The sequence below is a fragment of the Danio rerio genome, chromosome 5 (assembly GCF_049306965.1).
Source record: "Danio rerio strain Tuebingen ecotype United States chromosome 5, GRCz12tu, whole genome shotgun sequence".
Classification (NCBI taxonomy): Eukaryota; Metazoa; Chordata; class Actinopteri; order Cypriniformes; family Danionidae; genus Danio; species Danio rerio.
The window spans coordinates 37,725,951-37,750,336 of NC_133180.1; the positions used below are offsets into that span (position 1 = coordinate 37,725,951).

The 24,386-nt window shown below is 39.2% G+C and overlaps 1 protein-coding gene across 1 annotated transcript; it reads right to left on the bottom strand.

Moving 5' to 3' along the window:
• Window positions 1-5,811: 5,811 nt before the first annotated feature.
• ckma (creatine kinase, muscle a) lies at window positions 5,812-11,572 on the bottom strand. Its single transcript, NM_130932.2, has 8 exons — window positions 11,477-11,572; window positions 9,720-9,928; window positions 9,460-9,614; window positions 8,534-8,666; window positions 7,381-7,552; window positions 6,692-6,815; window positions 6,413-6,602; window positions 5,812-6,309 (listed from the first exon to the last, which is right to left on the bottom strand). Exons 2-8 carry the CDS (start codon window positions 9,910-9,912, stop codon window positions 6,131-6,133), a joined length of 1,146 nt encoding a protein of 381 aa, NP_571007.2. The 5' UTR covers window positions 9,913-9,928; window positions 11,477-11,572; the 3' UTR covers window positions 5,812-6,130.
• Window positions 11,573-24,386: the final 12,814 nt, after the last annotated feature.

A 24,386-nucleotide genomic window follows, 5' to 3' on the forward strand; every position in this document is an offset into this window, starting at 1 on the left:
TTTCAATTAAAATTATAAAGGAAATACAAGACCAAATATGTAACCATCCTTTAACCAATCAGATTTTCACTTAAAAATCTCCAGATATCTAAAATGCAGGACATTTTCATGCAGAAGTGCAGGTTCAGTTCTACTGTTGTAATTTGTTTTTATGGGCAAATGCACCAACAGGGCTTTAAAAAAGAGTTTTTTTTGGATCGAAAGTCATTCGCAATGTTGTCACGTGACATCTAAACAATCTTTCATAACATAAGCAGAGATGCAGTTTGGACATTGTGACTGGCTGTGTGTTTCATGATGGTTTAAGTCAGCCTTCTGTGAGCTTGTCTCTCTTAACAGATTTGGATGCCATTTTAACATACAGGTATTTCAGTGCAGACACTTGAAAAGAAGATAAACGCTGCTTCAGATTTAGGTAGAAATAGATTTGTTTGTATCTCTTCTTTTTCCCTTACAATTAATACACTTGGCTTGCTTTTTGACCAAACTAGTTCTGGTCATTTGTTGTATAACAAGGCCTGACTTTGCAATATTTGTCAATTTGCCAAGCATAAAATGCGCATCAATTCAACTGGATCAGAATATAATTGTGAGTGGTGATAACTGTGCAATAGCAATAGATGTTACTGTCATGTCTAGAAGTTGTTTCTATCTTATTGTAAAGCCATGCTTCTGCCCTGTTGGTGCTGCCGGCCCGTCGACAGAGCGAAAACTAGGGGTTGAGTTATGAGGTAAGCTATACAGGAAGATACACAGGACACCTCTTGCTAGTTCAGTTTGGATAAACAGGTTGATTTAATATGGTCGTTCTGTTACTTCTCCATTACGGGGAGTCGTTGTGCTGTAATGTGTGAAATATGTTGTAGATATTTCTCCGTTCACGAGAGAGTGTTGGATTGTGGTGCAGAAAACAAGCTCTTGAGTTTTGATTGTTTTGTGTGCAGTCAAGTGCTTTGGAAGTTGACCGATTCCACAGGTTTCGCTTCACGTTTGACTGTAATCTCCCCAAGTCCTCCATCTTTCTTCATCCATCCACTTATTTTAGTTTATTTTGTTTTTGTTGTCGTCTCGTTCACTTGATTCTCTGCCTTTGTGCCGCACATTCGCAAAGACACGCCTGGTTTCTCCTCGTCCGATTTGCTGAATCACTGGAAATCCTCATGTCATTGTTCTTGTCTGCTCTGTGACTGGACTCCTGTTGTTTGGAGACGCTTCCTGTTTCAAAAAGCGAACAGGGTAAAGACTGCACGTCCCGGACCAGTCTGACCCGGTCTCAGCTTCAGACTGGCTCTGTCTGGTTTGGACGGCTGAGATCTGTATCTGTTCAATGTCCATTAAGACCTCTGTGCACTCATGTTGACTTGAATCAGCTGCATCCTACGGCTCGGTGGGTTCCTACCCACGCTCGGCCACTGGAAGGCGCCAATGTCTTAAATGTGAACACTTCAATTTGTGTATATTTGCACAGGTACTTAATTAATTTTCTAGAATAATTATCTTGGGAGAAGAAGAAAAAAAACACATTGTTTATATCAGTCAGACTCTGGCTGTATATAAAGATTATGATACTGATGATAATATTGTGAGTATAGTATATACAGTATCTTAGAACTCCAGGTTAATTCATAGCTAGAGCAGAGAGACCCTCTGCTAGCTCTCCAGACGTTTTTATGTGTGCTGAAGTGAAACACTAACCTGCAATCCTGCATGATTCAGAGCAAGGATGGAGAAAGAGAGGGAAGACTAATGTGAAATAGCAAGAAGGGGCAAAAGCAGAAGAGTTGGAGGGAGAGAGAGTGTGTGTGCGTGTTGTGCATGTATGTGTGAATGTGTGCGTCTGTGTATTGCACTACTCTGTGGCCCTGCCTCCCTCTCTCTCTTTCTCTCTCTCTCTTTCTCTCCCGCTCTAATGTTTGTGTGGGAGGATTATGGTAGACTTTTGCTCTGGCAGCCATACTTGACCTGGAGTAAAAGTGTGTCGGTATGAATGAGCTTTATAATGTCCAAGGCATTAAAAAAAACAGAGTATTAGAGAGAGAACCGTGAGTCGTGTGCTGGATGCATCACGTCTGAACGGTAAATCCCTCCAGTTCAGTGTTGTGCTGTCTGTGACGTAAGCTGTCTGCTATGACATCGGGTTTCTCATGATGCATTGAGCTAATATGCAATATGACAGGAGAGAAGTCAGGTGGACAGACTATATATATTTAAATATGAGAGAGCAAGAGAGAGAGACAGAGAGATTCAAACCTTGATGCTGTTTGCAGAAAGTCATTTTTCCCCCGGAGGTGTTTGCACCTCGGGCCAAATATAAAAATGGAAACAAAAGATCTTGAGAGAAATAAACTTCACTGATGTTGGATTCTTTGCTTGTGTTTGATTATTGAATGTTTGTGGGACTGCAAGGAAGTTGTGTGATCTTTCTATCCATCGCTGTTATGTTTTTATCCACCAAATATTATGCACGTTTTGGAATATGACTTAAAAAATCTTAATAGAAACATTAATATGTGGGCGACACGGTGGCTCAGTGGTTAGCATTGTTGCCTCACGGCAAGAAGGATGCTGGTTTGAGTCTTGGCTGGGTCAGTTGGCATTTCTGGGTTGAGTTTGCATGCTCTCCTTGTGTTCACGTGTGTTTCCTCCGGGTTCTTCCCTTTCCCCCAAAGACATGCGGTATAGATGAATTGGATAAAACAAAATTGGCTGTAGTGTATGAGTGCGTATGGATGTTTCCCAATACTGGGTTGCCGCTGGAAGTGCATCCGCTTTGTAAAACATATGTTGGATAAGTTGGCGGTTCATTCCGCTGTGGCTACCCCTGATGAATATAGGGACTAAGGCGAAAAAAAATAACGGAATAAATGAATGAGGATGTGCATACATACAAACATACATAAAAACATGCACTCAACCGAGTAGGATAAACGTTTTATCCGATAAGAAAAAAAAATCTTAAGCGTTTTAATAGATCATGTCATAACAAAAATGGGACAAACCAGCGATTCGACTACATTTTAAAATATCTTAAATATTGTTTTGGTTATTCTAAAATTCATTATCTAACGTCTGTCATTAAAGTGGTTCAGTATTTTTACCTCCAGAACTATCTTGAGTGGCTGTGCTCTCAAAGGGCAGTCTTGCTCCTTCTACAGCCACCACTGATTCATTGCGTTTCATCTTCTGAGGCACAAGTAATGCTGTGTTCAGACTGCACGATTTTCAAAGTAGTGATGAGAAGTTCAGATCATTTTACTGACTCAGACCTTTCAGTGTCATTCATTGAGCAGAACGAATCTTTTTTCGAGTCATTTCATTAATTTCGTTCAATTTGCCAAAATACGAGTTGCTTCCAAACTCATCTACAGCTAGCCCAAATGTTGATCACACTACAAACAAGTCATAACTCGAATGCTATAAGAAAGAGAAAATAATCATTTATTGTTTACCTGCTCTTTTGTCTAAGATTATATCAGCTCACTTCTTCTGACAGGTCTTCATTTTGAGTGGTTCATTCACATCACACTGACAGCCCCACATAAGCTTAACCAATGCACACAGTCTGAGCCGAAAGGAGCCATGATTAGTTCAGCTTTCAAGTCCTCTGGTTTTATAGTCGTTCGTCCATCACATGACAGCATGTAAAGAGAGATGACTCAAACCGGAGGACTCAAGAAATGAACAGATCAAATCTTTTTCCAGCTCTAAATGTATATGATTGGCTCCTGTCTTTCACATGATGAACGAATGACTCAAACCTGATAGAGGATTTGAAAAATGAACTAATCTTCATCATTCTCAAGTAATACAAAATATTTGTTCTAAATGAACGAATTGTTCAAGATGGACCCATGACTATTTCAAAGTGGTCGTGTCACAGATGTTTTCACACTGCATGATTATCTGGGCTAGCGTTTCGTCACTGCTTTGTTTACACTGCCAGATGAATCGACAACAGGGGGTTTCACACTGAATGACTTTAGAATAGGAAGAACAACCAAACACAAGGGGAGGAGTGACATGTAAACAACATGAGGTCACTTAGTATCCGCTTGTTAAGTGGTGACGTGTTTGTGACGTATATATACTGTTTCCGGGTCCAAGCCGCCACTCATTTGAGTGGAGAAATCATTTGTTTATGATCACGTTTTATACCTATCACACATTAAAGTTAATTTTATATAAAATCATGGTGTACACAACAATCTCTGGGCTTGCTGCATAACAAATACCAAAATTTTAACATTTTATAAATAATTAATCACTTTCTGGCCATCGAATATTAGGCATGGACATATATATTGCGATCGTGATTTTCGAAAGCATTAAATCGCTTTGTAAACGTTTATTATTACCATTTCATAAGTCTCCCCATTCAGTTGAATAGAGTGATTGGACCCGGAAGCCGCTTCGCGTGACGTCACACTTAACAAGCAGATATCTCTGTTACTGATTACATAATGAGAAAGAAACCTTAAGTAGGGTAGAAAATGTACCTATTTTGTTCACCTGGCGTTTGAAGGGAACTAGCAACTTTTTTCTTTTTCGACCCGGTAGTGATATTGCCCAGATGACACGTCAAACGTCAGGATGCTCCTGCCAAATTTACACTAGTTTTTCTTCCATTTCTTGGGTCCAAATACAACAAAAAAGAAGTCCTTTTAATTTCTCTCCCAACCTCCTGCTGGTCTGCAGATACCCATACTAGTGGATGCTGCTCTTTCACGACTGTAGGTAATCGTCAATGTTATTTTCAATCAGAACACATTTCACATGACATGACTGGAATCGCCAACAGGTCCAAATATTTAGCATTCTAAAAATCTCATTGGTGTTAGTGTCTTCTTAATTGTGATTCTCTTAGATGCTGTCTTTGATAGTTCACACAGTGTGATTGTGACTTATGTGAAAGAGCACCGATTTGACTGTGATTTCAAGCTTTTTTTTGTGATTTTCAAGTTTTTGTTGTGTCAATTTCTTAAACGCTGTACGCAAAATCGTTGTTGTCATCAAAATCGGAGCTAAAATCGTGCGGTCTAAACTCACTCATTTTTTTTTCGGCTTAGTCCCTTTATTAATCCGGGTTCGCCACAGCAGAAAGAACCACCAACTTATCTAGCACACGTTTAACGCAGCAGATGCCCTTACAGCCGCAACCCATCTCTGGGAAACATTCATACACACTCATTCACACTCATACACTATGGACAATTTAGCCCACCCAATTCACCTGTACCGCATGTCTTTGAACTGTCGAGGCTCGAACCAGCAACCTTCTTGCTGTGAGGCGACAGCACTACCTACTGTGCCACTGCGTCGCCCCAGTCTCAACTCAGCATAAGTTATTATATGAGAAAACTGCACACAGCTGATATTTGGTGCCAGTTCATCAGGAAGTTGCTGTTTTGTTTTTTTCGGCTAATTGGATGGAAACGGTGCTTTATTCGCAAATGTTTTAGGCAGTATTCCAGTTTGGCACAAAAGTCCAACACACATCTTTGAATGAAAAAAAGTTTTTAGGAGTACTTTATATGGTGCTTGATTAGAATGAAAATCTAAAGTTGGTATTGTGTCTAAAGATGAGTATTATATCTGAAAGCATGACACCTTTTTATTTTATCTAAAACAGGAATACTCTAATTGACAACATTTCTATTTTAAATGTAGAAAAAAATTCATAGGAGTACTTTACAGAATAAAAGAAAAAAACAAAATTTAAATTGTAAATGTAGTTTACGAAAGCTTTCAGGTTGACTCTCGTTTATATCTGACCTTCTATATTTATAAATTTGATCAAACAAAAGACGAGTGTTTTATGGGGTATTTTTATTGAAATACAACTTTGATTGATTCACTTTTTACAACCAAGGCTGAAATTGAGGTGAAGCCTCAGCAACAGGCACTCACTCCTGCGCCGGGTATCTGATCCCAAGATGTTACCGACTTAATAGGAAACAAAGTGGAAAAAAAGATGGCGAAATGACATGGAAATTAGAGAAGAAGGGAAAAAAAAGGAAAGAAGACAGGTGCAAAGGTGAGACTGTCTTTTTGAGCAGCAGTTTTCCTCTGCATTGCTGTTGGACTGTAAAAAAACAGACAAAGACGAGAAAAAAATGGAAGAGCTCCCGCTTTACTTCTGGGCAGGGATCATGCTGTCGATGGACTCGCCCTTCTCCAGCTTCTTCTCCATCTCCACCATCAGCTTGACACCATCAACCACACACTGCACCTGCTCAACCTCTGAAGAGCCGATACGGTCAGCGTTGGAAATGTCAAACACTCCACCAACGGAGGCAGTGTCCACACCACCTGAGAGAAATCGATGAGGATGGAGAGGTCAACATCTGGAGCACATCAAGAACCCTATATCTTCAGGCTCGGCATATGTATAGTATGTTCAGTGTGTGTATACCTGTGCCACGCTTCTGCAGGCGCAGTCTGGTCAGGATCTCCTCAAACTTGGCATGTGTGCTGAGCTTGGGCAGCTTGACGTGGACTCCACCGCGCAGGCCTGTGCCCAGGTTGGAGGGGCAGGTCAGGACGAAACCAAGATGCTCGTTCCACATGAACCCATGGTTGTGCTTCTTGAAAATTTCCTCAATCTATCAAAGCAGAACATGCACATTCTCACACACTCTTGGTGACATCAGAAGTTTACGTGTGTATATTTATCCGTGCATGTTTTCCATACCCTCTGAAGACCAACGCAGAAGCGCTTGAACACTTCCTTCATGTTGCCACCCTTCTGCATGGAAATGACACGCAGGTGATCCTCCTCGTTCACCCAGACCAGGAAGGTCTTGTTCTCATTGTGCCTATAATTGAAGCATTTGAATGTCTCATTTCAATAGTTCACACTTATGCATTGCTTGATGCCATTAGCAGGTTTGGCATGCTGTCCCAGGTGAGGACCCTGAGCTCGGAGATAATTGAGCCCAGGGCTCCTGCCTGGTAAATAAGCAAGTAAGGGGGTCCAAGATCAGGTAGATCTCAAGAGCTCCCCTGGTAAAGGAGGATATGGGGTGGAATGGGTGGATTTTTCCAAAACATAGATAAGGCAGTAGGGTGAAATTGGTATTTATTGTAAGCTTGGATCAATCTGACTGGATTATTAATGATTACAGATGAGAGACCAGCCATGATCAATCATATCGGAATTAGCTAATACAACTGGTCTTCTAACACTATTCGGTATTATTGGATAGGTTTTACAACTGATATTTTTTACAGTTTGCACTTTTTGCAGGCTACACCAGTATTTAGTGGAGGTCTTTATGAGATGAGCATGTCACCTAAATGATTTTTTGAAACTGATTCATTCAAAGTCAACCCAGCACATCAACTTTTGAAATAGCATAATAGATAATTGATTGGACTCACCAAATGCCTCTGGCATCGGGCCAGTCACGGGCCATACCAGCAGCCAGCAGCAGGGGGGAGACGGGTTTGTCAAAGAGGAAGTGGTCAGCGATCAGCTGCTCCTGCTCGGCATCAGTCATGGACTTCAGGGGGTAGTACTTGCCCTTGAACTCTCCATCCAAGCTGCTCAGAGCTGGAAGAGGAATAAAACAGTTGTTCAACACATTTTATTTGAGAATTACTGTTACCTTTGCTAATCTCTGAAGTGTTGTGGGGTTTGGAAGGTTTGATCATACCAAATGGGGTTCATTACAGCCTGAGGGTAATAAACATCAAAGGCGCATTATTTGTGCACTCGTGAATTAGATTTTGTTTTTGTTTTTTGTCAGTTTGTTGCCATGGCAAAAGATTTCAACTATAATTTTTCATTTTTTACCCTTTTCATTGGAAGAAACAGTAGAGTATAGACAAGAAAGTGTGGTGAGCAGAACTTCAAGTGAACAGAATCAAACTTGGGTTGTCGTGAGCATCAGTGCTATGTGGACTACTGGTGCCAAACAATGCAACATTTTTTTATGATAACTTAAATCAGGGAGTCTAATCTTGCTTCTCTTTTAGTTCCAGTCAGCTCCAACACTCTTGGTTATAGAATCAGTCAGTCTTAACAAAGCCTATGGAAGGCAAGTGTACAGCCTTTAGCTGAAAAGCCATAATGAATAAAACTAAATATCGTACCAGGAATCAACAGCATGTCATCTAATCTTTAACATGCTTAGCCTTATAAAATTAGTTTTTGATTGATCCATCTATAGAGTTAATTTGTTTTATTAGAGAGGTTACTATCAGTTTTGTGACAAGCAGGATTGCACAACTGTGACAGAAGGATTACACGGCTGTGATGAGACTACTTGTAAATACACATGATCCACTGCATCCATTGGCTGTTCCAATGTTTCCTCAATGGTAAGTCATTTTGACTCTTGCATCTCACAATAGGTGTGTAAAATCCCTGTTCTGAAGACCTTGATTAGTTAAACTGTGCTGAGACATGACCCTCCAGAAAGAGGTATGGAAACCCAGACTTAAACCGAATTACTAAGATGATTAAAAGATAAATAATATAACTAAAAGATTACTAAATAGCAGTATAAAATGTTTAAAAATGTGTGCAGACCTTCAACAGACAGCTTCTCCACAGCTCTGCGCTCTCCACGGCTGTTGTGGGGGGGCAGGGCGTATCCCTTGATGCTGCGTCCGGTACGCACACGGCTGCTCAGGACGTAGTTGGGGTCCAGGTCATCACCACCCTACAGAGATTCAATTTATTACAGATTTTCAGATTCAACATCAGATTCTCAGTTTATTTTCTTTAAAATTCTTAATTTTTAGTGTTCATTTATTTACTATGCTCTCTATGTGTTACATTTTCAAACATCATACTCTTGTTACACTGTTGTATCTTTGGGATACCAATATGGATGCATGTTTTGAAAAGGTGCAGGGCCAGTGACAGTTTTTGTATCTTTAGTTCTGTGTGTGCAAATGAGCATGTGAGACCTAGGAGACCAATGTTTCCCCTAGGGATAAGGTGTTCAAAACTTCTACTGGAGGGTCGCTGTCCTGCAGAGTTTAGCACCAACTCTTATTAATTGAACTTCCCTAAACCAGCTAAACCAAGGTTTCAGTGTGATTGGAGCTGAACCTTGCAGGACACTGGCCCTTCGGGAGCTGGATTGAACCTATAGCCTATATGTATAGGTGTCATAAGTTATTAAAAGTGCTCTGGAGAGAGTGTGATGGGCCAGAATGTGATTTTTGTGTAACCCCACCGGTCCGAGCTGGTATCGAACCGGCGACCTTCCGCATGGGAGTCGGTTGCTCTACCAAGGAGGCTAAAGACCATGGCCTCTGGCATCCGTCGCTAGAGCACCTTTAGAGGTCAGATGAGTGAGGTTTACCTGCGCAGCACACACACTAGCTGGCCTCCGTTACATTTGCAAAGAGGATTCTAAGCAGAAACTTGTGTTCAGAATTCCTAACAACTCCACTGCCTGCATGTCTATTGACTTGTACAACTATTTTTTTATTTCTGTTTTGTACCTTCAGGTTCTCAAAGTTGAGGTCGGTCTTGTGCTTGTCAGTTGCCTTGTATCCACCGTGACGGTCGGAAATGACGGGGTCGAACAGATCCTTGAACACTTCGTAGGACTCCTCATCACCAGCAACACAGCCGACGGTCATGATGAAGGGGTGGCCTGGAGAAGCATGTCATCTCATCAGTGCACAGAAACAAGAAGCAGAACTGAACCAGTACAGGTGTGATGGGGTGAATGCTTGGGTGAAGCAATGCCTTTACTCACCTGGATTGTCAACACCGGTCTGGATGACATCATCCACAGTGAATCCAGTGGAGGTCTGCTTGTCCCTAAGCTTGCCATACATTTCCTTAGTCAGCACCTTGGCCATGTGGTTGTTGTGCTTGCTAAGGTCTGGATACTCCTCATCAACTGAGTAGTTCAGCTTGAAGTTGTTGTGGGTGTTTCCGAAAGGCATGATTGCGTTTCTAACACTGATCATTGGATAAAGAAAACATGATGAAGAATATTTATGAATTATTATGCATTACTTTAGCATATGCCTGTCTCTGTCTTTAGCTTTTTAAAAGCATAGTAAAGTAAGGATTAAAAAACTTGAATATATAAACATGGAACCAGACGCTGTAGACACTAAAGTGTCATGTTTGTATTTAAAAAATTAGATGTTTAAAGTCAGTGAAACTGTCTTAACTGCAGATCCCAGACTGCTTCAACAACAGTTTCCTCTTTATGATTAGGCCTACACGGAATCTGCACCCACAGAAATCTGCTGATTTTTAAGGCCATGATTGAGTTTATTTATTTATTTACTATAAATGTGTGTAAATGTATCTGTATTTAGTTTTTTAGATTAATTTGAGTAATATTATTGAATAATATGCCCAATTTTAGATAATTTATGTACATTACACTTTGCAAAGGGTAATAATTTTTCTGTCTTTTAGTGGATATATTATTTGAAAGACTTTTTACTAAAGTTTGCGACACACATAGTTTTAAAATCGGATTTGCATTGTAAACGTTAGATATTTCAAAAGTGATTATTTGTTTATTTCATGTGTTAAATTTGTTGTTTCTACACACTCAAAATTATCCCACATAAATCCGAAGTTTTGTACAAAATTTGCACAGAAAAATCAAAAAGTGTTCTCAGATTCTGTCTGGCCCTGGCTGTGATGAAGGATACACCTGTGAAACACAGCTGCTAACGTTAAAACTGTCTGTCTGGTCTCGTAGCAACCTCCACTTGAGGTGCTCACTTGCTATATGATCTGTCTGATTGCACCAGGAATGGAAAAGATGCTCTCAGCTCTAAATGTAGAGGGATCTATTTTTACTATGCAGACCCCTCCCATTTACTTTCACATAACTTCAAACCTCTCCAGAAAACCTGCAAATGCGAATGTTCATTCCGTAATATATAACTTTAAGAAGTTTCTCCCATGCTTACCAAGGGATCTTTTTGAAAAATAGTCACCAGAGGGAACCTGTCCCTTACATATTAGTATCAGAAACAGAAGCGCATCCCAGGACTTTATAGCTGTATCCAATTATGCTCTCAGAGCAGCTGCATGTCTCATATTTGACATCTGCTCCCATATTTAAACACAGGCCAACCAAACCAGGAGTTCCTCATTCCAAACATTCGAGCATGCACAAAGTTAAAAAAAAAAAACAACAACATATTTTTATCTTAAAGTCAGATGCATAATGTTCTAATACATCTGTTACTATATATAAAACCTTATTGTACATTTATGTTACTTCTGTTTTGAAAAGGCATCTGTTGTATAGTTTTATCTGACTACATCTGACTATTAGAATGTTAAAAGTATTAATAATGAAAAATAAAATTTAAAAAGCCCCATTAATCACTTGGTATAGCTGAATCTTTTCTTTTTTGGGGGGGAATGTTCCACTTGATTATATATTTTTCATATTTATTTTAATCTTATTTTAGGTTTTAACTTTCTCCTCTCTATCCAGTGATAATAGTTATTAAAAAATGTCAATGTCTTTACCTGCACAAAAGACAACAAAAGTGGTAACAGTCCTTGGGATCAGATCCTGTTCACCAAGCCGAAATAGGGGTCACCCAAGCAAGAAGAGTTTGATTTGGATATATATACCTCTAGCCCCTGCAGCCATTGGCTGGCCCATTTTAGAGCTCACTGAATTATGATTGGCTGGCGCTGGTCTCTTATGCCCTGTTTAGTGTAAGAAAGGCTTCAATTTAGGCCCCAGGCATCCTAGATGAGGTGGCAGCTGTGGGTGGTGCCCCCCTTCCTTCCCATATCCATTTACACTTCCCGCCCCATACATAGCTTTCCAGGAGGGAATAGGTTGAAGGAGGGGTGATGGGATGTGGAGGATCTGCCATGCTAAAAAGGCTGAGCAGCACTTTTGCCAAACATACCACAGATATCAGAAGTGCGCGTGTCAGGCCGATGGCTTTCAAAAATCTCTTGGTAGGCTTCGTTCACCACATGATTCTGGGTGCAAACTCAATTTGTATTTTTACAGGTAAAGTTGTTGCAGTGTCGTGTTTAATCTGCTCATGTCAGACGCCATATTTATACACTGAGGGTGAAAGGGCATCAGCTGGAGTTGTTATGAAAGTCTGTGTGATAGGCCAGTTCAGTCAATTGTGCGCCAACAATACACAAAAACATTTGACAGGGAAATCTTTTCAAAAAAGCACAACCCAGACATAAACATGAAGATAAATTCAACCATGTTTAATAAGGGGAGAAAGTCTATAAAATGATTTACTATAAATCTTAAGTGTCAAATAATTAGGGATAGTTCACCCCAAAATGAAAAATGTTTATTCAACCTCAAACCTATTTGAGTTTTGTTTTTCTTTTGAACTCAAAGTAAGGTATATTGAAAAAATGCTGGAAGACCCATTGACTTTCACTGTAATTAGTTTCCAAATATGGAAGTTATTCGGTAAAGCATTCTTCAAAATATCTTAATTTTTGTTCAACAGAAAAAAAGAATGGTCTGTTTTTTGGGTGAACTATCCCTGTTGTGTCTTCTTTTAAGCAATTATGCAATTCAAAAGAAGGTATTTCCATCTCTGGTTTCTGTCACGCGCACATGCAATGTTCTCACTCAGGGAGCCCTGTTAGTGTTCCCGCTCCTAGAGTCTCACTGGATATTATGGGAAAACCCCTCCCTGGTTTTTCTGTCTAGCAATCTTTTAAGCTGTAACTTGTGTAATGCGTTTCGTTAAGTAATGCATTACAATTTGAATGTAACATTTTAACATGTAACATGTTTCTTCCTTGTGACATTAGGTGACCCAGGACTCTGTGAAGAAAACTATAGCTGGCCGAACAGTCTCCAACATGGCACCAAGTGTGAATAACAGGCCTGTCATGGTGCACATGCTCACTAGCAGCTGTCAAGTACACACACACACACACACACATCAGCAAAGATTAAGCCACAGAGACAAGTATATTTAAAAATGTTTTTTGGTTTCATTTTATTACTCTGACTTTGCAATTCAGTGTGGCTCTTGGCATAAGTTTCAAACGTAGACTTAAAGATTATTAATATAAGACTTGTTGGTCAGTTAGGGTGTAGTATCCATGACTGTACTGGATATATTAGGGGGAGGGGGAGGGTTTGCCTATCGTGGCCTTGCCCTCTGGTGTCACCCCACGTCCCCTTCATCACACAGCTGTCTTCTATTTGTCCTGTACAATCCAAATTAGTCTCTCTTTAGGATATGAATGCATCCTACAACAGTTTTCAGATGTAAATCAGAAATAAATTGCATATATAAAGTAAAAAAAAAAGATTGGTTACTTAACAGCTTGCCCTAGTTAGTGATTCATGGATTTACATTTATTTCTAAATAATTACAATTTGTTTACATTCATAAACCTTTGATTTTTTTGATGCTTTAATAACTTTTGAGGATAAAAAGTTTACCAAAGGGACTTTTGTTGATATTTGTGACTTTGAAACAGTTTTATTTTGCATTGCATTATATTCTACTACTATCAATAGAATATTAAAAATAATGTTCCAATAAGAAATTTTGTAAATTTCCTACTGAAAAATAATGTAAAATTTAAATTTTTCATTAATATGCATTGCTGAGAACTTAATTTGGACAACTTTAAAGGCAATTTCCTCAATATTTAGATTTCTTTGCAACCCCCAGATTCCAGATTTTAAAATAGTTTTGTCTTGTATAAATATTGTCCTATCCTAACAACAACTATTCAATCATACACATTTAGTAACTTCAGTGATATATTATTTGGGTTGTTCATGTCTGGCAAAGAATCTGCCAGCAGTACTTTTTTTTTCATACACTATATTTATTAAATTTACTAAAGACGTCAATAAAAGACACTTTCCAAAAGTATAGAATTACTTTTTCATTATCAAACATTAAGGAAACATTAATATAACATACACCTTCCAATTCTTAAAATGATTTCTATCATTAGGGTGTTTAGGTGTCTAATCTTTCTAGGTCTGTGAGGTGGTGTCTGTCAGAATTGTGTGCATGTCAGAGAGGGGGTGGGTTGTGTAATATTAGTGTGCTTGCATATACAGTGAAAGAACAGACTCTCTTTACAGCTTCAGCTACTACGGGACAGTTGCATAACACAAAAGTGACGGAAAGCTTTGAAAAAAAGCTTTTTTTTGTGCTTTTTTGTGTGCATTAGATACGTTATCAAGGCCATTGAGATACGTTATCAAGGCCATTGTTACCATAAAAAAACATTAAAATCTCACTTGTCAAACAATCATGTTTTAAGAAATATAGTCACTAAGTGGTGTAAGATGCACGGTTAGGTAACTACTAATGAAATCTAACAGCCATCGGTTAAGACATACTGTGGTGTGAAAGAGTGTTTGCCCGTTACGGATTTCTTACACACACACACACACACACACACACACACACACACACACACACACACACACACACATATATATATATATATATATATATATATATATATATATATATATATATATATATATATATATATATATACACACACACAAATATACAAAACTACATAGCCCTGTTTAAAAATGTGTTTGCCCCTAAATCTAATAACTAGTTGGGCCGTCCTAAGCAGCAACAACTGCAGTCAAGCGTTTTCAATAACTTACTGTACAATGAGTCTGTTACAGTGCTGTGGTGGATTTTGGCCCACTTATCTTTGCAGAATTATTGTAAATTAGCTACATTGGAAGGTTTTTAAGCATGAACCGCCTTTAAAGATCATGCCCTAGCACTTAGCATCTCAATTGGCTTCAGGTCAGGACTGTGCCACTCCAAAGTCTTCATTTTGTTTTTCTTCAGTCATTCAGAAGTGGACTTGCTGGTGTGCTTTGGATCATTGTCCTGCTGCAGAACCCAAGTTCGCTTCAGCTTGAGGTCACTAACAGATGGCCGGACATTCTCCTTTACGATATTTTGGTACACAGCAGTTCCATTTATTCCATAGTTCCATTTATCACAGCATATCTTCCAGGCTCTGAAGCAGCAAAATAGCCCCAGACCATTACACTACCACCACCACGTTTCACTGATAATATGGTAACACACGTAATGGGACAAACACCATCCAAAAATTCTACTTTTGTCTCATCAGTCTGCAACATTTTCCTAAAAGTATTGGGGATCATCAAGATCGGGCAAAACTGAGATAAGCCTTTATGTTTGTTTTTGGTTTTCTTCCAGCTGTGATTTTCATCATGAAACTCTGCCATCCAAACCATTTTTTCTTCTTTCTTATGGTGGAGTCATGAACACTCACCTTAACTGAGTTCTTTGGATGTTGTTGTGGGGTCTTTTGTGACTTCTTGGACGAGTTAACGCTGTGCCCTTTTTCAGCTTTTTCAGGCTTGTAGATCTAAATAATTTTCTTTCTCTTTTGTTTTTGAATTTCTTTGGATCTTGGCATTATCTTTAGGTTTTGAGGATCTTTTGGTCTACTTCACTATGTCATGCAGGTTCTATTTAAATGATTTCTTGATTGCGAATAGGTATGGCAGTAATCAGGCAACAGGCTGGAGAAATTTAACTTAAGTGTGATACACTAGATGCTGTACCACAGCGATACCCGTATGCTTTAACAGACGTTATAATATAATATTTATTATAACATCATTTATAATAACAACCTGTTATAAACTTGATGACTTGAAACATTAAAATAAGACAAACATGCAAAAAATAAGAAATCAGGAAGGGTGCCAAACAGTCTTTATATACAATTATTTGTTTTGTGTATCTGTGGGGACTCCATGTCATCGTCATGTCCTGTAGTTTTAGTGAGAGTAGTAAGTTACCAGCAGCAATGGCTAATAATATATTTGGCCTTTGGAAGGGCAGCAGGTAACCTGAGTCTAAACACTCAATTTGACCTTCAGCCAAGACTGGTTCTTAAGGTACAGCATGTGTACATGTCTGTTCTAGTTGGCACTTTTCTGCACTTTTTAGTTTTGTCTCTTTTAGGAACACAATGCAAATGTGCATTGAGTACTGGAATGCTTGCACAGACAGATGGGTGGTGGAATGAGCTGGAGGTCTCACAGGTCACCTTGGGCGTGTGGAATTTCATTTGCGGTTCATATTGTAGTCTGACACTGCCTATATTTGGTATTGCCGAATGAAATATGTACAACTTTATGCACTAATAAATCTAATTGCATTTGTGAACAGACGCCTAAATGCAGGCCAACACTGCAAGCCAGGACTGGATTTGTCCATCAATTGATGGGACAGTTTGTTCTAGAATGTGTGAGAACATATGAAACATGAGCTAACTCTCTAATACTAACCTGTTGTGCTAAAGCAACTTCGGCAATATCTAAAAAAAAAAAAAGGGGGCTTGTTTATTTTGTGACTGGATAATGCATATGTTGGAAGTAAAGGCATGTTTTTATCTGTTTATGTTTTTGTTAAACTTTCTGTTTTGTCTCTCTGACCCATATCACTCTCTCTTGCTCTTTAACTCCCCTCCATCCCACTCCTCATCTCTCTGTCTGTCTTTCGGGGTTGTATTGCATTGACTCAGCAAAGAGCTCAATCAGTGAAGTTGAAATAAATCACGATTTGACACTTAAGATTAATTGCAGAACTTGGCATGCAGGGCTGCCGCTGAAGTTTTCTGGTGCTCCTGGACATTATATTCACTTGTTGCTCTTTATATCGTGACTGGGAGTTCTGGTAAGGTCCCCTTAGTTGAAATTGATCAGTGGGCCTCCTTTGATCAGTCTCTCTGTGTCTGGGAGGTCTTAACTATTTGTTAAATTGGTGAATGTTTGTGATTATCATATAGTGCAAAGACTACCAATCATTATAGAGTGTTGCACAGAAACTAATATGGTTTAAAGTAAAAAAGGAATATAAAATGTATTTCTAAAATTTTTATATAAAATGTTTTAAATCATGTGCTTATAATAAGACCATTAAATCAAATTATCAAGTTTCAGTTTTTGCAATGATTGCCACTTACACATTTTCAGTAATAAAAGCAGCCATCTGACAGTTTGTATTGTTGATAAACAAACTGACTTCTCTATAAAAATCCTGAAATAATTGCAATAAAAGGTATAGTAATGGGGTCGTTCTTATTACAGATGCAAAGACGAATGACCTCAAACGGACCTTTCCCACAAAATCAGACACTACAGCTCAAATAACAAACCAAATATAGAAGTTCAAAGGGTTAGTATTTTGAGTTTTGAAGATATGCCTCATGAAAAAACTAAACTTTACACAGTCATAGCCCATTGCCTTTTGAGATGTAAAAAACCTGTCCACCAATTATAACTAGTACTAGGTTAATAGGTGGCGTAGTGGGTAGCACGATCACCTCACAGCAAGAAGGTCGCTGGTTCCACCCTCGGCTGGGTTAGTTGGCATTTCTGTGTGTAGTTTGCATGTTCTCCCGGCATTCACGTGGGTTTCCTCTGGGTGCTTCGGTTTCCCCCACAAGTCCAAAGACGTGGTATAAGTGAATTGGGTATGCTAAATTGTCTGTGATTTATGTATGTGAATGAGTGTGTATGTGTGTTTCCCAGTGATAGGTTGCAGCTGGAAGGGCATCCGCTGAATAAAACATATGCTGGGTAAGTTGGAGGTTCATTCCACTGTAACGAATCCACGAGAGGCTGCTGTGTGCACTTTTTCGTATCTCAAATGTCTCTGGCGAGTGCCATTCGCACCCACGCGATGGGTTCTCGTGTAAACCCACCAGAGGCTGCTGTCGATCGACTGAATGATTGACTGGGCAACCGGCCAATCGACTGACCCACCCTCCTCCTTCCCTAAACCCAACCAATTTTACACGCTTTACAAAGGCTGTCCAGAAAAAGAAAAGCCCTCATCTGATTTTTACCACTTTTTCAGATTTTACCACATTCTCACTCTGTTGTTCATTTTATTTTTTGGATTCTGTTTTTGTCTTACCTGATTTCTGGAACCGTTCTTCCCCAGACTCGTACCCGCTCGTCCTCGTCATCGTGGTCAACTCCTCTCTGCATCTCAAATCTGCTGATGAACATGATGAGCTTACTGGATAAACTGGTTGCGGTGGGAAAGCCCTTCACACGGAGGTAAGCGGTCAGCCGGTAAGCACCAAAAGGAACAACGTCATTCCGCCCTGTAGCATTCACTTAATAAAATGAAATTCAGCCATACGTACCTCCAGCTACATAATTCGCGGTCTCCAGAAACGTCCACGGGACTATGTTTGTGAGCTCATAAACTCCTCCAGAAACTTAACCTGGATGATGGAAGCTTTCAGCTGTGTTTCTAACTGAGCTGGGCCCAGTTTGATGAACTGTTGTCGGTGTCGGCAGGAGGATTTCCCCCGGGATATCAACAACAGGGACTAAGTCACTATCAGCCCCCACAAGAGCAAGCTCCTGATTGGTTAACGCGGCACGAATGTCCGCTAAACTTCAGATTTTTTAAACTCGAGCGGTTCATGCGAAACGTGCGTTAAGCATGTCAATTGCGTAAAACGCTTAATTCGCGACGTGCCATTTGCGCATATCTCGCCATTTCCGCAATTCACGTCACCCGCACCACAGGATGTCTATTTGCGCGTTTGCGTTGACTTAACATGTAAATCACTCGCGCTTGACACTTCTTCCATATCTGGTGTGAACACAGCATAAGACTACAGTGCCAAAGGTGACACTTAAAGGTGCCACAGAATAAATTGATACAGTAGGTTAAATTGTTCTCTTATATTTAAATAGACACTATATGGATTTCCAAGAAACTGGCCCTAAATTGATAAGGTTGGTTTTGACCATATTTGGAAGGATCATGAATATTAATGAACTCTTCTCTGATGCTCCAGCAGCCCATGTCAGCGTCTGATGCTTTCTATCTCTCTCTCTCTCTTTCACACACACACACACACACACACACACACACACACACACACACACACACACACACACACACACACACAATATTTCAACCAAGTATGTTTATTTAAACTAGGCGTGAGCTACCTTTATGAGTAAGCTAGTTTTCTCCCCAGTTTTATTGTAGATCAGGGATCCTCAACCGGTGGGCCTCAGTGATCCTGCAGGTGGGACGCGAGATAGCTTAAAACTAACTCTCAATATTATACTATAATTTTTGGAATTTGTTATTACTATGCTTTTGAAATGATTGAAGTAATGCACTTTCTCCAGTTCTGTGATTAATTACTTCAAACTAGGTGCAAAAGCAGCCAAAACCTCCAAGAAAAGGTCTCCTAGCCACTTCATGGAAAGTACTCGCACAAGAAGAGAGAGAGTGATATTCCCCTTAGTAGAGTGAGTCTGCTAAGACATCCACTGATAATTATTATGACACCCTGGTTCATATGGTTTCACATCTCTAACTGCAGTCTAGCCGCATGCATAAGTACATAAGGAGAGTATCATGTGTACATCTGGCATGTGTTGTGTGAAATGGGATAAGATTAAAGGTACTGATGTGCAGCTCAGTGATTCCACCTTGTGAAATGGACAAAAATTAACATAGTATTTATAGAATGATACAGAATTTCTCTTTTTATAAACAATTAACTTTATATATGACAGTTTTTTGCTGTTCTCCAAGTCATCTATGTGGTCAGTAGGTGACACAACTTGACTTGTCAGCATGAGAGCACGGGCCTGCATGCCTTCGGTTAACTCTTCCACCACAGTGATTCTTTGTGCGGCCTCATCCAGCCGAGTCTTACAGTTGTTGAGAATTCATTTCTAAGAGCTCAGTGACAGGGTCAAGTTATTGAAATTATTTCTGTCAGTTGTTGAAATGATTTTGCCATGAAGTTGCTTAACTCACAGTGTTCTGGTGACGTAGTTAGGTAAGATTCTTTCTTTTTGGTTTTCTTTTCACTACGAGGCATTTTCAGAAAAATTTGGCCAAAAAAAAAAAAAAAAATTCAGAGACGTAATATGTCTAAAGCCATGAGGTTGAATCAAATTGTATTTAGTAATTAGCTGATTTGTGTGGGAGCATATAAACACTGTTATGCTCTATCCGCCATCTTGCCTTCTCACTGTTTTTCTCAATTGCTAACAAGCATTAACCAATACTTAATGTAGTCTTAATACAGCAATTAAATCACACAATCAACCAAATAGTTAATTTACTGACCAACATTACATTTTTTTAAATACTACAAACTCTATATTCAAAATAATAGATACTTTATTCTGCATTCACTTTTAAAACATGGTGAACCTGATTCATAGTCGAGTCATTCGGTCAAAACATATTCTGTCTAGAAGAAACACACAGACAGCTATAGCACAGAGACAGACAAAATGCTAACAATTAATTCCATTACAACTACAGCATTGCTAGTCATATTTCAGTAATAAATTAAAATTCAGTCATGTGAATTGTTTGTGTGTGTGTGTGGTTACAAAAACTTTTTTAGTATTCAGATATCATGATTTTTTATTTTTTTATTTTTTTGCTCCTAATCTTATGGGGAACCAATTTACTTTAAGTGCTATAACCTACACAGAACCTGTAATGGTTCTTCAGTGTTTTTTAGGGTGGTTAATGTGCTATAGCACAGGCATAGGTGGTATATACAGTAGGTGCCCTGTAGTACTTAAGTGTAAAGCCTGACGTTGAGTTCTGATGTCAATCCGACTTTCATTTCCAAACAAAATGCAACGTCCCCATGACGTTAGAGTACACCCGCAATCTGACGTCATGTTAATGTCAAGTGTGCTGGGTGTTTAAGGCCATTTTAGCCATCATGCAGTAAACATCCGTCATCTTCTCATCAGTGACATGCATCTAAACAGTCTCTGGGTCAATGCGTGTAAAGATTTTGGATATCTTTATGGACAATTTTAATGCTTCCAAACAGTTTGCTGCAATTATAAATCGCCCATGTCTTGAAGTATTCATCATGATTTACCTTCTATGCGTGATTTGATTAGACAGGAATCACAGAACTCCCTGCTGAAAAATCCAGCTTAAACCAGCCTAGGATGGTTGGCTGGTTTTAGCTGGCCGACCAGCCTGGTCTTAGAGGGGTTTTGGCCACTTCCAGGCTGGTTTCCAGCCTTTTCCAGCCTGGTTTTAGCTGGTCAGGCTGAAAGATGACCAGCTAAAACCAGCTTGAGCAGCCTAGACAGGCTGGGAGTCCAGCAAAACCAGCTATGTCCAACTTTTAGATGGTTTTAGCTGGTCACTTTCCAGCCTGACCAGCTAAGACCAGGGTGGAAATGGCTGGAAACCAGCCTGAAAGTGGTCAAAACCCCTCTAAAACCAGGTTGGTTGACCAGCTAAGACCAGCCAACCATCCTAGACTGCTTTAAGCTGGATTTTTCAGCAGGGCTGATTTTTCTAATGCCGATAAACAAGGAAAAATAAAGTAGTGACTGCAGGTTGAAAGAAAGTAGAGGAGTAAAAGTACACATACTGCACTAAAAATGTACTCAAGGGAAAGTAAAAGTACACATCTTTCCTTGAGCAATTTCTGAGCAAAACTACCTATTTACAGTAATTTGAGTATTTGTAATTAGTTACTTTACAGTTAGCAGATGATAAATACTGTAAACAAATTATTTTAAAAAATGACAAAACATTTTAATGCGAACAATTTACCCTGAAGTATTTCTTCTGTTAAACACAAAATAATACATTTTGAAGAAGGCTGAAAACCCAGTGGCTTTCATGGTAGTTTTTACTAAGCAAGTCAATGGTTACAGGTTTTAGCTAAATATCCTCTTTTGTGTTTAACAGCAGAAAGACAGTCATAAAGGTTAAAAACAAGTGAATGGCGAGTAAATGATGACGACATTTTCATTTTTGATCCCAAACAATCAATGTGAAAAAATCCCAATTAACCAGTTAGTTAAACGCAAACTATTTTATTTCAATTTTTGTAATTGCATCTGTTTAATATCTTTGCTTATTTTGATATACTTATTTTGCATATTTTACCCATGATAAGAAGGAAAAATGGCTGAATTTTGATTGCTGTTTTTTTTTTTTACATCAGTGAATTGGTGGCTTTAATAGCACTTAGACTATTTATCTGAATCACAGTGTTGCCTTGTTATTGTTTGTGTTTCAGATCAGATTTAGAATTCAAGAATCACCAAAGAGCAGAGACACAACAGCTCCCTCTAAAGGCCGCTTGCTGCCCCTGCAGTCAGAAAACAACAAGGAAGTAGATGAGACGTGATAATGAAGACGCGATATGATCGACTGTATCGTTAATACATTATTAATACATGACTTCATAGCAGTTAATCAAATAAAAAATAAGGTAGTTTAGTTGCTGGACGTTTATGTTTAAACTCTGTAGCTTTATTTCCACCTGAGGTTGTGTTCTGGGCTGCCCATCACAATATGGATACCAGAACTTGTTTGTGGTTCATAGGATTTCATAGGGTCCCCATTTGGACTCCAAAATAAATACATATGTATGCTCTAGAAACCTTAACTTCCCTTTACTTCGGCAAGATGATTCAAAACAGCCTATAAAATACTGGTTGCAAAACTGCAGAGTTGGGACATCAGTATGCTAAGCAACACAGGAAACTGACTAAACATTGGAGGAGTTGTGTGAATCGCCTGCGCTCTAGAATGATGTTATTTGATTAATATGATACTGGGTGGATGCCTGTGGGAGCAGCTGGTTTGGTGTTTGTCTTAAGATTGTTTAAAAACTCCTAGGCCTTTGTTTGGGAGGGCTCCTGATTTCTCCTGACAGGGAGTGAGATGTTGAGCAGTCAGTTGTTATGTAATACACCTGAAAGAAGCCGCAGCATGAGGTCAAGAGGGTTACTTGGGTCATTCTGGGTTACAATTTTTCTATTTACTTCATCTGCTTACTGAGGAAAAGTGAAGATGATTATGAAAATAATGAAGATTGTGTACAATGTTGATGAAAGTTAGGTTTTGAGATAAAGACTAAGTATATTCACATTTTGACTGGGATTACTGGAAAATTTATTCAGAAAGAAACTACTTTCACAAAGGTGCCACAGTAAAATGATTAGACAAATGCATCACTATATAAAAAATCCATTTACATATAGGCTTCACTCCTATCTCTGCAAAAAATACATCAGAAATCAGAAAGAGCTAGGTAGGTTCACACAGGAGAATTTGTTTTTGTGACAGAGCTTCTACACTGCAACAGAATTACAGAGACAGGACAACAAACAGATATTAAATGTAGAGAAGAAACAGTTTCTGTGTCGGGTTGTTCTGCAGCACAGTGCTCTGTAGTGTTGACCAATAGGTAAAGAGGCAGTGTGAGGGGTTCAGAGTGATTTTGGCAGCCTTTCTGCTCGCTCTACATGAGTACAGTTCTTGGAGAGTAGGGAGGGTTGTATCTGTGATTCGCTCAGCAGCCTGACGTAGTCTTCGAAGGTCAGATTTGGTAGCTGAGGTAAACCAGACAGTGATTAAAGTGCAGAGGACTGATTCAATGATGGAAGAGTAGAACTGTTTAAGCAGCTCCATTGGAAGGTTGAACTTATTCAGCTGACGAAGGAAGTGCAGCCTCGATTAAGTTTGTTGACAATGGAGTCAATGTGAATGTCCCATTTCAGGTCCTGAGAGAAGGTGGTGCTCACTGCTCAGGAACCTGAATGACTTCACTGCTGCCACAATGCACTCCATAATGCTCAGGGGGAGAGCAGAGGGGTTTCTCCTGAAGTCCACTATCATCTCTACTGTTTTAAGCTCCAGGTTGTTGTGAAATACATAAAGAGTCATTTACATTGATATTTTAGAAACACGTTTGAAATATTTATTCATGCATTCATTTTCAATCGCTTTTCCTTGGCCGGGTCGCGGCGTCAGCAGTCTTAGGAGAAAACCTTAGACTTCCCTCTTCCCAGACACTCCAGCTCCGCCAGCCAAGAAAAGACATAGTCCCTCCAGAGTGTCCTGGGTCCTACCCAATGCCTCCTACTGGGACATGCCTGATACACCTCCCTAGGTAATTCTTTGAAAAACCGCATTATAATTGTAACCCTTCATTCATTCATTTTCTTTTCGGCTTAGTCCCCTCGTTATTCTTGGGTTGCCACAGCGGAATGAACCACCAACTTATCCAGCATGTTTTACGCAGCAGATGCCCTTCCAGCTGCAACCAATCTCTGGGAAACCCAGTAACTTAATGTAATTTAATTAACTTGTAAATATACTCATCAAAAATTTAAGTTTTAGTAAATGTTCTCTCAGAGACTAAACCTCTTAACAGGACTAGTGTACACATTTTTAACAAAATAAAAGTTAAACTTTATATATATATATATATATATATATATATATATATATATATATATATATATATATATATATGAATTTATGCACACACATTTTCCAAAACACAATTCACTGTAAGTTATGTTGAATTTGGATAGTGCAACAAACTGCCAGTA